We start from the raw sequence: 17,633 nt of genomic DNA, 5'->3' as shown, positions 1-17,633 counted from the left end.
TTTGTTGAATCTAATTCTTAACTTCTATATACCTATATAATATTATAATACCACGTATTTAAAGTTTTGTCATTTGACAAAAATAATCTAATTTAGTAGGTATGAGTAATCATCTTTCTGCTATTTACAGCGCACCATTTTAATTATTAAATACGTTTCCATATATGTTACAATTTTCAGAAAATATTGGTTAAGGTTAGTTGTATAACAAAAAATGTTATAAACTGAAATTGAAATAAAAATAAATTTAAATGACAGTTATTTTCTTTTCAAACTCATTTACGTATATTATATTGTAGTATATAAGCGAACATATTATAATGTTTAAGTTTAATTAGTTTATAGTTAACTACAAACAATGCATAATTTAATCGGCAATGTGCTATACTATAATTAAGTATTCAACAAAATAAAATGAGAAATTTTATCACGATAATAATTATCAATTATAACAATTTATTATTGTTCCGTTTAGGAATTTATCGACTTCAGATCAAAATGCGGTTTTTTGTGGAGCTACGATTGGATCAGCATACCGTTGGCGTATACGCAGGTAACGATTATAAAAATACCATATTGTATTTTAATTTTATTAAATAAAAAATGTTCTATTTTTTTTAAGGTTGTTACGATTGCAACATATTCATTTTTCATCACTGCCGTTGTTGGGAGGCAATACGTGGAAGGATCAAACAAAATGCTGCAAACAGAACTTGACGTATATATACCAGTGTTTACAATCGTTCAGTTTTTGTTCTTCATGGGACTTTTAAAGGTAGGTAGTTAATTATAATTTTATCGTGAAGTTCAGTTTTTAAGTGTATACCTAATAATTAAAAATAATAATTTATCCAACTTGTGTATAAATACCAAAATAACATAATATTGTAATAAAAAACAAACCCTTTTACAGGGAAGGTGAAGGTTTTGCGTGTTGTTTTACCATAGTTAACAAAATTAAGCACAAGCATAATTGAATAATAATATAACGAGGAGACGTACTGCGTAGTTGTCATTATATAGATAGATTTTTGCATTTTACAGATCTATAGTTATTATTTCTTGAGAAGTTTGGTTAATTTTTAAATATAATAATAACAACTATAAACTAAAATTGTCTGAATGTAATAAAATATTAAGATTGTAAAGGAAATAATAATAACAATAAATTCAAACTGAGCAAATAAACTATAATAATTCACAATAATTTTGTATTTTACTACATTTTAGGTAATTACAAATTTCAAACATAAAAGATTTATTTATTCTATAAAGTCTCGAATATTTATAAATTGAATACAGTAAAATATAGTAATATTAAAATAAATAAATTAGCATAGTAATTTAGGTTTTATGTTAAATGCTGATTTGTAATTACTCATTATTGAAGACTTATTTTGAATAATAAATAAAATACAATCTGTGCATCGGATGAGATCTTAAAAATTACGTAAAAATTGGCAAACAGTAAAATTATTAAATATTTATAAGACTAGTTTAGAACTTAAAATATTATAAAATTGTCTATGGTAGGTAACACAATAGTATTATTCATGTGAATAATATTATGTACTGGGGGACGGAGTGGCCGAGCGGACTATGTCGTCGGTTGCAACGCGCACCGGCGCTGGTTCGATACATTGTCCGCGGGTGGCTTTTTTCTTGGGCAAGTCACGGCGTCCGGAGAACAAGACGTGTCACCATCCCCCACCCGGGCTTTGCAGATACCTACGGGTACCCACTTGAAAATCTGCCAAAAATCAACACACATGCGTTTCACCTTACAGTACCCTCCCCCACAGTTTAAAAGCCACCCAATGACCAAGCGGTAACCACGGGTTAACTAATAAAAAAAAAATACTATGTGTCTATATGATATTGTTATTATTATAAATTTAAGCAAACAAATAATTTACAAATACACTGAACCAATTGAAGCATTGAGAGATTTCATCTGACTTTAATAAATGTTAGGTTAACAGCAATTTCTCAAAAAATATGAAAATGTTTTTTTTTTTAAATTAATTTGTTCAATATTGTAAGATAATATATTATATTAAAATATATCACTATTAAAGGCTGACATACAATGGATAAAAGTATGACTTGTGATTATGAGTCCACGATATTATTTTATAATGGTATCAGAAATATTTTTTTTAAATAATGTCATAATACCGGTAGATAAAATTGTTTATAAAGAAATGTAGACGTCAACAGGTACTACTTAGGTTCAGGTCTGCTGTAAGCTCTAACGATAGCAACATTTCTGTATGAAAAAATCTTGTTCAGAATTTAAATTATTTTAACATTATTTTCTTTATTTTTTTATGTTTTAAATTTATTTATTGGACTTAAAAAAAAAAACGAGATTTTTCTCTATATTTCCTTGATTTATAGTATTTTAATAAAATGTATTAGGTTGTATATTAATATTGTAAATTTTTTAGGCTAAAATTTTGATTAATTTTTTTTTATATAAGTGTGTAGCCGTGTAGGTATAAGCAAAATAGATCTTAAGGTAAAATGTATTGCCTATGGGCTATGAGCATCTCAAATGTATTAATCAAACTTTAATAATTGTATTGTATTATGTATAAAGGTACATTCGTCACTGCTCACTAATATAATGTTACAAATCGTATACTATTTTTACCCTATTTGATCTACATATATTGTAAATAACTAAGTCTGCTTATTTATATTTAAGAATATTATTTATAATATAGTAAATATTTGATGATATACACAATATACAAAATTATACTTTGCAATTTGAATGAATGCTAGCTCTTATTTGAATGTAGAAGTATTAGGTATACTAGCATATTTAAGTTTCTGCCCTTTCTACTGCATAAAGTAAATATTTAAATATACAATATTACATATTACATAATAGATAGTTGGTTTTTTATTTTTAACAACATTAAACTAAACCGCAATAAAGTTTATAATATTAAACAGATAAGTTATTTAGTTGTTATTCTTAAATACACTTAATAAGTATGTACTAATAGGTTTACGGTAATGCATATTGCATACAGAGTATTATTATAATCTACAATATATGAATAGATATAGATATAATATATAATATTATTATGTAAGTACATATTATATGTAGGATATTATAATTTTTGAACGATGGCGTTAATAATGAATAATCAGCCCTTGAAATGTAATCAATCATAATAGTAAAATGCACATCACAGGATTTATAGATATAATTCGCAGATTAGTCAAAAGATTCATTGCTATTTATCGTTTGATCTCGTAACTAGCTTTTTCTCAATTTAATACATGGTAATATGTAATTATTGTCCATTCAAAATGAATGCACTATTTTATTCTTCAAAACTCTTAACATTACGGTGCAGTTCCTATTATATTATTTTATATTAAAACGTATGATTAATTATTCAATAGGTATATATTATATATATATATCATAATATTTCTTCCTGCAGGTAGCTGAACAATTAATAAATCCTTTTGGTGACGACGAAGAAGATTTTGAATTAAATTACTTGATCGATAGACACACAAAGGTAAATTAACACAAGAATAATAACAATATCTCGACATCTCAGCTATATTTATTACCTATTAGCTATAACAAAAAATATTAAATCGTAATCATAACGAATTATATTCCGTAGGCAGCCTATTTGGCTGTAGATTATCTTGCTAAGATTAAAATTCCTTTGGTCAAAGATATTTACTTCAACGAGTTGGAAGTATCGATTCCGTACACAAGTGCGTCTGTACCGTCCAAAAAAAAATCACACAGAGGATCAGTTCACCACATGCCGTAATAGTTATAATACAGCAGTCATTTTATAAAATATTATGATTTAGCCATGTAATTATTTCATATATGATTTTTTTTTTAGTGTTCCTGAAGACAAACATATGATGTTTTTACCCGAAATAATAGAAGAGGTCGACCCCGACCGTTCGAGAAGCAGAAGGACATCAATGTGTTCGACCAAAAGTGAAGGAAAAATCAAACCGAACAGGGATAAATTCAATGATTCCTTTGGAATTATGCAGTAAGTCGATTCAAATAAACAACCTCCTTTATATTTTTCAAATTAAATTCACTCATCATATTGTATAAATTATAATAGAATGCCTTTTATTTAGTTATATATAATATTATGTGGGTAATCCAGTGGTATAATTAGGAATTTGCCCTAGGGATGAGAGGAGGGATAGAGATTTTTTTTCATACAAAATACTAAATTTTCAAATACAGTGGTGAGTGGTATAGATATATTATATCCCCCCTAAAGCCCCTTAATTACGCCCCTGGGGTCATCTGTTATATATATAAAAAAAATATATAAAACATTGCAGGCATTTGGTTTTGACTAAGTTATGTATTTTTAGTAATTTATCAAGACTAATTGGTAGGTACATTATGCATTCTTACAACTTTTAGTCTTCAGAGCACATTTAATTTTTAATTATGACTGGTTTGTTGGTTTATACAGCAATAATGTGACTCAACACAAAAGTTTCATGTCAAGAAAAAATAATTTAATTAATTAGAGATACCTATTCAAAAACTAATTTAATATATTATTAAATTGAAAAAAAGAAATGTTTTGAAAATCATAAGTTAATTATTAAAAGTTGATGTATTTTATTACCTTTACATGTGAAAACTTGTTTTTTTAACCACTAGGTATTACATAATATAATTAACATTAGGTATGCTTTAAATTGCTTTAAAGTTAAGGTCTTCAGAGGATTTATAGATACTATTTATAGTAAACATAATTTTACGATTTATCTCTAAGAATTACCTATTCCTATAGTCTGGGAGAGTGTGGTAATTTGACAAACTTGAAGTTTCAATGATACTTACATTATTAACACCTTGACGAGTATTGACGTATTTATTGACGTAATAGACAGAAAATCTCAAAATTGTATATACTATATAAGTACCTATTATTTACCTATTATTGGTAATAATTTTAAAACTTTATGTTTAAGCTTTTAATACTTGTACATTTTCCAAAATTAAATTCTGATATTCACATCTTACGTCATACGTATGGTAACCAGTTAAAACCGAGCGCGCTAAGTTAACTTATGTATATTACCTATATATACCAAAAATAAATCTATACAATATCACTGATAATATAGGTAATACATAATATTAAACACCCATATTTAATTTAAACTTTAATTAGGTATACTAAAATGATTATTATTAGGTATTTGCTTATTATTATTATTTATAACAAATTACTCACAGTAAATTAATAAATGTCTTTAATTTAAAACATTTATGGTATTACTAGATTGTCAACATACCCCTATCATCTTGCCCCACAAAATATTTTTAATGTTTTAATTATTTGTCAACGCGTACAATTGTTATTATATTGCACGTAAATATATCCAACGCTTAGGCAATACGACATTAGCTAATATGTGTAGAATAAACAGAAGGTGGATTAGACATATACCTATATAATAGATTTAATTATTATACTTAGTATTTCAGAAATCCTTATGCTAAAGGATGTAAAATATTTTCAAAAGGTGGTTTCATTGAATAACTACCAGAAGAACCCTAGGTATCGAATTAAGTTGTTTCCAACAGCATACATGTAATCAATTATAGTAATATGGATTGATATCATAATTTGTTAAGAAATATAATCAATTTATCCGACTCATCAATTTACCATACTCTCGCCTACTTACTGAGAAATTTTACACGAAATTATAAATGTCTAACGTAATTTCAATAAATCGATATTTTATTTATTGTGTACATAAAACTACTGGTCATTGGTCATAACACTCATAAAGTCATAACACATAGTTTTTCATTAATTACTATAAGAGTTATGTGATATTTTACATTTGGTATTGTTGGATTTCGGTTAGGCTTAATGCACCCATACAATACTAATAAATTAGTGCTAGAACTCATAATTTCCATTGTTCTTATTGAACTCGACCTCTTGAGAGACGAACAACCCTCCAACCAACAATCTGAAACTAGGTTAATCTAGGATCAAGTACCTACTTTGAGACTCCGCGTTTAAATTCAAATAAATGTGCCTATTGCCATCGGTTTGATTTTTCACAACATTTTAACCATTTTAAAACTTTGTTTATTAGAACGTATAGTTTTGCGATGCCCGTAAGATATATACAAATAATTGTATAGTAATATTACAGACTACAGTAGATAATACGGTAGTATCCAAACAATCGCTGTATTTTGTTTTTATAGTAAAATTAAAAATTGCACCATCGTGTACTATAGATAGTTTAAGCGTGTAGTACCTATAGTGCGTTTGTGTACGTTTTGATTATTCGGGCTTTTTGCACTCCACATTTTTGTGGAGCTGTGATTTTTCCGGTTTAATGTATTTGTGGATGTCACTGTTGAGCCTTTATTTTACGTATTAAAATTAAAATTTAGGGATTTACCCGAATTGCGGGCGTATACATTACATACGCGTATTACATTTTCGCATTAGCTTCCGTTATTTTCGTGTTCTAATGTATACTAATGTTTTTCTGAACACGCGTATATTAATTATAATATATGATATAGACGCATACCAGAGCGTAGGTAAATTTAAATCGCTCCATTGCTATGTTTCGGGTGTTTTACAATAACATAAAGGCCTATATAATATAGACATGATTATACATATTACACATACTATATTTTTATATAAAAGATACAAAGGTAGAAACTTAAAAAGTTATAACACGTAATATAAAATAATATAGTCAAAGTAGGATATTTCATCACATGGGGCTCGAATGTTTATTTTTTTTTTCGAACAATTCTATTCTATGTAAGCCTACTATAAAATATTACATTTTAATAATACAAATTAAATATCTCTCATATTTTGAAAAAAATACTAAAATATTAATTTTTGTTACATTTATATAACGATTTAATAAAATTAATTATAATTTTTTTGTAATACACTTACGCTAAAATGTTACTTTGGTGTATACTGTATATGTATATTTGAGGGATCATTGATTTTGTTCTAAATTCTCACTGATTTTAAAATCCTCTTTGATTTATTGTTAAATTATCCCAAAAATGAATGGTTCCAAATCAAAAGACTAAACAGTAATTACGTGCTACTAGAGAATTTTATTATAATTTAAGAAAAAAAAAACGTATTTCTCATGTGTACACGTTTGAAAACATCGAAAATTATTTCCAAGTAGATTTAATATAGAAACAAAAAAACCATATGGTAGAACCACAGAATAATTTTATTCTGTAGTAGAATTTGTAGGTAATTTCACCTTACGTTTGATATTGTTATAATTTTGTATTCTAGTAGTCTAGTGAGTAGGGACTAGGGAGTACTATAGGGACTATTTAGAACGATTTGACCTGTATTGTACTTCCTTACATATATAATAATATTGAATCGAATGCTATGGAAACCAAACTATTAACCAGCTCTATTGGAAACGCACCGCGATGGTTTAATATACCAGATTTCATTGCCTTCTAAGACTCTTAACGGTCATCGCTATAGTTTATAATACTTTATATTGTATACTACTAATCGAGAACCGAGATTGGTGAAATTTATAATAACCACATATTATCGAGTATAAAATCTATAACACGTTTATTTTCGCTGTACTGTATCGTGTGAGCGTGATTATTATTATTATTATTATTATTAGGTACTATTATTATTATTATTATTATTATTATTATTACTATTATTATTATTATTATTATTATTATTATTGTTAATGGATAAGCAGTGTATAATCCCTGCAGATGACTTTCGCGTGTCAGCAATACTGGCGCGCCTGTATATATACTGTAGTTCGTATAGTATAACGGCTGTAGGCTACGCCAATGGCTTTACATCGTTGTTGGTACTTGGTATGAAGAAGACGACGACGACGACTATACACAGAGAAATAGAGAGAGAGAGAAATGCCTATACACACGATTGTACTCGCACACACACAAACACACACCGGATCAAGTTATCCGAAGGGTACGACGAAACAAAAACAGATTCTCGCATAGGATTATTGAGACTGTGACGTTACTGCATTTCCGGGACTGTATACATGTTACGATATATAATATACTAATATATATATATATGGAGAGAGAGAGAGAGAAAGATACTATAGCAGTATAGTACTATATATACTCAGTTATGTGTGTGTGAGTGTGTGTATATTGTATATATAGTATATACCTACTTTTCGGTCAAAAGTCACGGAGTGGGTGATGGGAAATGTTTTAGAAAGATAATATTATGGTGCAGTATATTATATACAGGCCGCTTAGACTCACACGAATACAACATTACTGTATGTGTGCGTGTGATATATATGTATATATTAAGTATATATCAACAGGCCTGTTAAGTATGTATGTATCGGGTACGATCGTGTTTGCCCGCAGCGAATGAAGAAAAAAAATAAAGAACTCGGTATTTTTTTCATAATAAATACTACAAATATAACTGGCGAAACGTCAACAGTACTAGTTTATGTACGAGGTACCTACAGCTATTATAATTTAAAATATAATAATAATTGAGAATGTAACGAGCGCATTTAATTTAGTTGCATGCGTCGAGCTCGCAATTAATTTTTAACCGTTAGAAAGTGGTTAAACTTGCCCCGCCGCCGTCTATACGTATTCAATACGTCTTATACCTATTGTATTTTCGGACGAGTAACTTTTTTTCTACTTTCTCAAATTCTAGATTGGCATAGTTAATAGGTATAATTACAAACCAATTTTACGAAAAAGTTGAGTTCCAAAAAACGAGTTCCAAACCACGGTCGAAGTGGGACGATGATGGTTTCGGTACACGATAGAACTTCCGAGGGGTGTGCGTGTACAGGGGCGTTACTATTGGGAGGTGTGGGGTTCAGATCCCCCCATAGGCCTTTTTTTTTGTTTTATTAAATAGATTTCTTAGTGTTAGCGCGTCAAAAAAAAACATCAAAAAAAAAAATATTAAATAAATTGTGTACTATAATTGTTTAATTCATGGGCTTCATCTCAACTTTTTGAAAGGTATGCAAACAACTTTACTATAACTGGTAGGTAAGTCAAAAAAAAGTTCAGCAGACCAACATAATATATTGTAATATAATAATTATTACAAAAAATAGTAGTATACGTATCCCTAATAATACTAAGTATGTACTTAAATTATTTAACCTCAAATTTAAATATTTATAGACATGCTATTGTACCTACTTATATATTACCTATATTTTGTTATTTATTTTTTTAATGTGCAGATACCTAGATAGGCAAGATATAATTTTTTTTTTTGATCCACATACAAAATGTATACGTCAACATGTTTTTCAGTATATATAGGTTAATATTGTTGAGTTGTTTTTTTGTTACTTATATGAGTGTTATGTTTAGTAAAATAGTAAACCCATGCCAAACCGTTTTACCTATGTGTAAAATATGGATTGTGAATTTTACTGTTTAATCTGTTACCACATATGTTTGTTATATCGTAAGAAATTTGCATAGGTACCTAGTTTTGAATTTATCGTTGCATTTTTGTTTTTCGGATATATTGAAATAAAAATAATCGATGACCCTAGATGTAATAACTATTATTATAATTATTCAGGAAGTGAATGATAAAAATGATTTATTAATTACTTACTAAAATAATTTAATATACCTTACATGTGACTGTTTTTAAATATTAAAAAAAAAGACTCAATAACTTTTAAAACGTAGTTATTGAATGAATCGACCTCATAATATATGTTATAAAACAATAATAAGCATTGATTTTGATTTGACAAAAAAGTAACACTTAACAGGTCCACATATTATGTAATATTTATGCACTAAATATTTTGCTAAGTTATATACTTATATATATATATAACAATATTACAAAAATGTTATATAATATATAACAATATTGCAAGATTGACAATGTTCTAAAGTCTAGAATCTAGACAATGGTTTTAAATAAAAGTAAATAAATATTAATTAATTTAATAATTTAGTAGACAAAAAATATAGTTTGTCTAAACGACTATATTGTATGCACTATGCAGTAAAAACTAAAAAAGATTGGTAGAATGAATTTTTCATAGAATGGTGCGAATTGTTTGAAAGATTGGAAAGTTGCTCAATCATCAATATTGCATTATGTGGTGAGTTAGGAGGTAATTAAAAAAATTAAATAATTTTTTTTTTAACTGAGTTTAATATTTGTCTCCATAATATTAACTTTAACGTTTAGAATGTTAGAGTTTAAGACTTTAAACAGTATATTATTTGGTCGGTAAATGTTGACTTATAAACTAACGTTCTCGGTTAAACGTCTCAGCTCAACTCGAGTTAATTGTTGTAATTAATACTCCCGCCTTTGTTTACGTTTGAAGACCAGACAAGGTGTCTGTGACGCGTATGCGATAAGTAATAGCAAAATATTCAATTTTGGTATTATGTGTAGGGTAGTACAACAGCGGACAACGTCAAACGGCTGCGGTGAAGTCGGAGGAGGACAGAACTCGAGCGCGCCGGCCAAACGCGGTGGCGGCGGTTTCAGACAGCTGGCTCAGCGCAAGTCGGATGCCGCGCAACCGGTGGTGCTGGTGTCAATGACCCGGCGACCGAGCTACAATTCGGGACAGTGGAAGCCGTTCAAGTGGAAATCGTCGGACTGCGGCGAACAGCGGCGCGCTTCCATCGGCGGCGGTGGCAGGCACCCGGAACAGCATCAGCAGACTGATGTGGACCTGCAGAAAGGGGACCGACCGGAAGCAGCGACGGTGGTACCGGAAGGACGCGTCAACGTGGCGTTCGTGCCGGACAGACTGCAACATGACGTGTGATGTGCATTACTGCGGCGGCGCATTTGAGAGGGATCGTCGGGTTGTATGATCCCCGATCCACAAATCCCTCTCCACCAATGCGAACCAAAATTAAAATATTACCCCCACCATTTAATCATTCCAATTCCAGCTACACCTTAAATTAATAAAAGTAATTGTTGTTACGGTTACATATAGGTAACCGCGTCATCGCACAACGAGTATTTTACTAATTATTTTTCAAACTCCACGAGTTTTGGAAGTGACACAATAGTGTCACAATATTTTTGTTTTTGTAAAAGATAATATGATGTTAATTTATAAAGAAAATTTTTATGACCTCATACATTCTTACAAAAACCTTCAGTCCCCCAACTATTCGAAATTTAAAAAATACAGTATTGTCTCTAAAAAATCCTAAGTACATCACTGACACTAATATTATGTGTTAAACAACTTTTTTAAATTTTAAATTTAGATGTTTAATAAAACAAAATAAATTCCTATTGTAAATGTTAAATCGTGTACATTTTTATTCTGATGAAACTGTCATAAATTAAAACCACGAAATAAACCTTTTTTGACAAATTGTTGAAACAGAACTCTTTCATTTTAAGTAGCAACATTTCATTAAAAAGCCTAAATATTTGGCTGTGGAAATTTATTTTAGGGCAGACTAGCTACGTATTCCTCCTAATGATTGATTTGAATATATTTCTGTGGTCCAATCATTAACGTAATCACCTCACCAGTTAAGTAATTGTGTATAGTTATTATTTTATTTAAATGTATCGTTATATTATATTAAATGTATTTATCCAACCCCCTTTAATATCAGTTGCAGGCTTATCTTCAATTTACCAGTCACTAATAACGTCTTCAAGAAAGTATGTCTAGCCGTATAAGTACCTACTATCTATTATAGGGATCAATCATTATATTCTTCCTCACATTGACTTTTGTTTTTATAACTGTACCTATACCTAATTATATAGATATATAATTTCATAATTTTTTATGTTGCTTATGGTTATTTAATACCCAGATAGTTAAACATAATAATTTAATTTAATTATTAATATTTTCATCGAGATATATTATTATATTAATAATATCATAATAAATATTCATATAATACATACGATGTTTTTATGGATTATTATGGATTTCCAAATTTTAAACAACTTATGGTACATTTATTTTGAAAATTATAAACTACAAGTATCTATAACTAAAGTGGATAGAAAGAATTTTAATTATATTTTATTAAAATTTTTAACTTTCTTAAAAATAAAATAAATAAATTTCATGGATAAAGACAATGATGAGACACTCTTATATACCTATATTATGTAGGTACATATTATTTTGTATTAGTTTTCTATTGTTCATATCCATGTATTATCTGATATAGCGATATAATTATAAATAATAATATATTAACAAAATAGCAGTCGAGATTGTGTAGAGGGATTTAATTTCCCCACGATAATCTTTGATGGACCTTTTCTTTTTACCATAATTTTTTAATCCCTCTCCGACGAACGAGTCATTACGTGTTAGCCTGTACAATAGGAATATTCTATAAACTATACTTATAAACCCAACGTCTTTGAACGTTTACACTCTACATGAGTTTACAGAACAATTATTTAAAAGGCCTCGTATTATATTTGTAAATATAGACGTACTTATTTTTATTACATACTTAATAATATGGCAATAATTATAGATCAGTTGTATAATATTTATAGTATACATAATATATGTATGTGTCATATGTGTATGTACTGTATATACACCTTCTTTATTATATTATATATATTTTATTGTAATATTCTGTACATTAAAAAATCGTCTAGCAAGCGAAACGATGAAAATTATTATATTGATTCGTATATTTCGAAAATAATATGATTTACACAATACCTATTTCAAATATAAACTTATATTATATTAGTAAATAGGTAGTATATTGTATTAAAATAACAAGAATACTATGTAAAATATTTCAATAAAATATCATTAGAAAACACATAGTTTACCTGGTACATGTACTTATAAAATGTATATTAGATAGTAGGTACCTATAGTATTATTATAATATAATCACGAACGCCATTGTAGCTTTACCTGCAGCAGGATGTATAGTATAAGAATAACTACTAATAGAACTGTACGACGTTTATCGATTATTTAACTGTAAAGTTTGAAAACTGGTTGAGTACAACAATGGAAAATAAAGTAGCAATTAGTGCTTGGGTTAAATATGTTAATCCCGATCCTTCATGTGTGCCTTCTAATTTATAAGATTATAGTGTTTATACGCTTTTAGGTAGATAGTTAGGTACTTTATCCATTTATGAAATAAATTTAATAAGTTTCGTGTTTTATATAATAGCTGCTTATATTATATTATAAGTAGTAAGTATATTCAATGATTTGATGGAACGAGTTCCGAAAGGAACGGATTCCTGGAACGAATTCCTTTTTATAAATAAGAACAAGGATCAAAACGAGTTCCTTTATTCAAGGTAAAATAACGACATTTTCCGATACTTTCTAGTTTCAATTTATGCAGATATGTAAATAATTGAAATTAATTTATAATTTTTTCTTAGTGTGTGTATTGCCAATTTGTGATTGTTATCAAGTATCGACGTTAAAACGTAAAGGAAATTATATAGAATTAGTTGTTGTCGCGTCAACGGAAAATAGTGTAAACATTGAACAATAAAATCATTTAAGATGCTGGTTGGGATTTAGGAATGCCATTTCCTAGTGAATATATCTTTATGGTAACGTTTTTTGGACGGGGCCACTGTTGTACGTCAGTAGATCGGCTAACTATACAGTCTACGAACTACCTATAGTCAATTTACAGTCGTCACTTCGCGGATCCGCGCCAGTTTCTCGAGAATTACGCGAACCGGATCGTAGATGAAAATTACAAGTATCCAATCAAATTCACAGTTAAACAGTTTCTATTGATTTTGTTAGTTGGTTAACCGAAGCCTGAAGTTAAATTCGAAATTAATTCATAGGGAATATTTAAGTACCGATCACTCAAATTTGATAACAATATAAGAGGTCCTCGTGAAGAAATTGCTTATAACTGCGTTCGCAGCGATCGGATTCGTAGATATATACTCTTTGACCTTTGTAGTATCTAATTAAGTAATTTATAGAAGCTTGCAGCAAACATTTTTTTTTAATTTTGTAGCGGCTAAAATTTAATGAGATATGCCAATGACCAATGGTATCGTATAATTTGGCACACATCAATATCAATATCAGAAAAATCAATGCAGCTGCAGGTCATTCGTGTTTAAAGTAAACCTGCCTACTATAATAATATAGGTAGGTGATTAAATAATATTGTACGAAAAAACACTCAAGAGTTAGTGCAGCAGCAAACGCAATACCTATATTATACTTTCGGCCTGTGGCTTGTGGCCTAACTTACCTGAGGTTAATAATTAATATATAAACTATACTATAGTCTATAGGTGGTCTTAGCCAACTATACTCATAGATATAAATATTTTACAATAAAAATATATTTATAGTCGTTATTTAATCAAACTGTATATGGCGGCCCAGTAAGTACTCTGCTGTACAGTAAGTGTCGGATACTTGAATGTACCTCGTCATCGAGTAGGAGCTGTAGCCTGTAATAGATGAGTTAAATTTGAATTCAATGATAATTTATTTTACTACTATTAATAATACGATATGTGGATATGTTTTATATTTTGAAGATTCTTGGGGATTTCAGCAAGACCAGTAGGTATTTTTTTTATTTTTGTCAAAGTTATTACCTATAATAAATATAAAGAGATATGATGGTGAGAGTTATTGTTTGTTTTCTGCAATCTCGTTCTTCTTTTTTTCGTGTCCGGATAAACTCGTTACATGATAGAATTATTGATTTATAGTACCTATATAAAAACTGTTTATATTAATTACGGTTAGCACGAAAAATGTATGATTATCATGAGTCATAGAAGACCGAAATCTAGTGGTCAATGGTCACACATTGATTCACGCAAAAAAGAGAAATTCATTATACTTGTGAGATAGGTACCAGAAAATAACGACAGTGGCGTAGCAAAATAGCCTATCTTGGACGCCGTTTAATCATAATTTTATTAGTTAAATAATTAAATGTATTATAATTTATAATTCAGTGTTTATTACCTACGAAATTTAAAAATGATACCTATACATAATAATATAATATAAACTATTCATGGTTATAGCATTTTCCATCCAAAGTTTCTACTTTCTACTTTATAAAATGTACCTGAAGTATCCATATATATTTAGGTACTTATATTACATTGTTTGAACAATATATTTTATATTAATAGATATTTTTGACTTATGTCAACTATATTTTTAATGACTTCTATAGCTAGTCTAGTCCTATGTATTCTTGTTAATAATCTTTTATAAATGGGCAAAAATATAGATAACACAGATTTTCTTTAAAGTTAACCGCCCCAAAAAAAAATATTGTTAAATAACAACGTTATCATTAATAAATTATTTTCAGATAAAATTCTTCAAAATTTAACTATAAATCCTCCCGAAAAAAAATTCTGGATACGCCACTGGATGTTTTAAATTCAAATTTTAACTATATTGAATATTTAAACATAGAGTCTGTAATGATGTTAGTTATTTTGGAGTAATTTAAAAATATTATTCGTGGGTAAGTACTTGAAAATTTAAAGTATATTATTATATATTTATATAGTATACACACAATGACATTTTCAAATACAATTTTTTGGCAAAAATGAATTTAACCTGTATTGCTCATGTATAATAGTAAAATAAATATTAATTTAATAGCTATAATATCATCAATTAATAATTATACTTAGACACTTAGTAGCTAGGCAATATAAGCTGAAAGACCGTCAACGCTCAGAATCGTTTTTGGTATACAATGGTTTTATTATTTTTACACAATGTTCCTCGTAAGTTGTTCATATTCCATTAAAGTTGGAATTTTGACTAAATTTGTCAAAATCACAAAAATTTTCAAGCTATTTTGAGTTAGAAATATTCATGAAAAATTTTATTTTTATATCTAAGATTTAAACATTTAACACGAGATATTCCTCATAAGCTAGTCTACCTTTTTTTGTTATATTATTAATTTATTATACAATCTGTAAATTTATATTTTTACAATAAGTACAAGCGCTATGGGAGTTGATGGGTTGGCGGATTGAGGTCTACTTTTAAAAAAAAATATATGTTTACTAGAAAGTCAAATCAAATTTTATGAGCGTTTGAAGTTCAAAGCAAATTCTTATACGACATTGGAATATTGGATATTCACTTGATTTATCAATTTATCATGGAATAATTTTTTGATTTTTTTTGTAATTCAAAAACATATAACCGTAGGTAGGTACTTGAAATGTATACTTAACGTTTGTTTTATAATTTTCTATACTTCAAAATATTTTGGCTCGTTTTGAGCTGTTTAGACACATTTAAAATTTTCAATTTTCTTAGTTTTTTTATCTATAAATGTTAATAAAATTGTAATTGCGCAGGGTCAAAAAGCTTGAAAATTTGATACAAGGCTCCTTACAAATCGTTACAATGTCAGTTTAAAAATATTAAAAATACACATGCAAGATTTTTTCTTATAAGCATTAAAAGTTCAAATTTTGACAAAATTGTTTAAAAGGTTCCACGTTAGTTACCAGTTCGTACAGTAACCAAAAAGTCTAATCAATATTATGTAATCAGTTTATTTTATAGACATTTGAAGTTTAAACTTGGATGAAATTATATACCTATATTTAAACGAAGAATAACGTAATAAATAGTTGTTTTGTTGTAATTTAAAAATATTATTCCAGGATTCCTACTTGATGTTTATATCTATATACGCCTTATTATATATATTAGGCGTATTGTATTATATATCACACAATAACATTTTCAAATGCAACTTTTTACGAGGGAGGATATGGTGGGTAATACTCCCCCCCCCCTACCCCGAAACCAGATATTGTACCCAATACAACATGTATATAATAATATGAATATATTTTATATATACTCAATGCGTATTAAAAATTATGTAGGTATCCCCAATCCCCCCTGAAAAAATCTTAGATAGGTACGCTACTGATCAAAACACGTCTCCGGCCTACACCCACCGATCTTTGCAATGAACCAACTGTATATAATATAGGTACCTATAATACCTAAATAATATAGTAATTAATATCACATATTATATCATATATTTGTGTACAGTGTACAGTACCTGTAGTTTAAGCAGTTGCCAGTAACCCTAGTATAAGCAATATTTCATTAAGCAGATAAATATACATTGTTTACTCTAAATTCTATAATAAGTAGGTAACTAATTACAAAGTATTTGGTTCAGTGGGTGTAAGACCAATCAGCAGTAATACTGTTGGCTAAATACTGACGAGTTACATGGGTGAATTGTTTGTGTATAGTGTATACCTAGTTCAAAGGTGGGAATTAACTAGTTAAAAAGTTAAAGTTAAGTTAAAAAGTTCATTTTTTTTTTCATTTTTTAACTTAACTAGTTTAATTTACAGTCGAAATAACTTAGCTCCAATACAAAAACACAAACATTTCTGTTCTTTTTCTTGATAACATAATTTTGTGTATATTCATATATTTTATTAAGTTGTAAATTATATATTATACGAGTTGCAATTATAAATGTTTTTAAAAAATCAATCATTTTAAATTTTAAATTTTAA

The 17,633-nt window shown here is 28.3% G+C and overlaps 1 protein-coding gene across 1 annotated transcript in view; it reads left to right on the top strand.

Annotated features, from left to right (window-relative positions):
• The window catches only part of LOC100168498 (bestrophin-2-like), a 39,912-nt gene extending 27,952 nt beyond the window's left edge, over positions 1-11,960 (top strand). Inside the window, exons 5-10 of the mRNA XM_001950912.5 lie at positions 476-553; positions 623-775; positions 3,468-3,548; positions 3,660-3,811; positions 3,894-4,052; positions 10,500-11,960. Coding sequence (XP_001950947.2) covers positions 476-553; positions 623-775; positions 3,468-3,548; positions 3,660-3,811; positions 3,894-4,052; positions 10,500-10,881 — 1,005 coding nt within the window. The 3' untranslated portion in view covers positions 10,882-11,960. The remainder of the gene's footprint in view (positions 1-475; positions 554-622; positions 776-3,467; positions 3,549-3,659; positions 3,812-3,893; positions 4,053-10,499) is intronic.
• Positions 11,961-17,633: the final 5,673 nt, after the last annotated feature.

This window comes from Acyrthosiphon pisum, chromosome A1 (genome assembly GCF_005508785.2).
Source record: "Acyrthosiphon pisum isolate AL4f chromosome A1, pea_aphid_22Mar2018_4r6ur, whole genome shotgun sequence".
Taxonomy (NCBI): domain Eukaryota; kingdom Metazoa; phylum Arthropoda; class Insecta; order Hemiptera; family Aphididae; genus Acyrthosiphon; species Acyrthosiphon pisum.
This window is presented reverse-complemented; position numbering and strand designations above follow the sequence as displayed.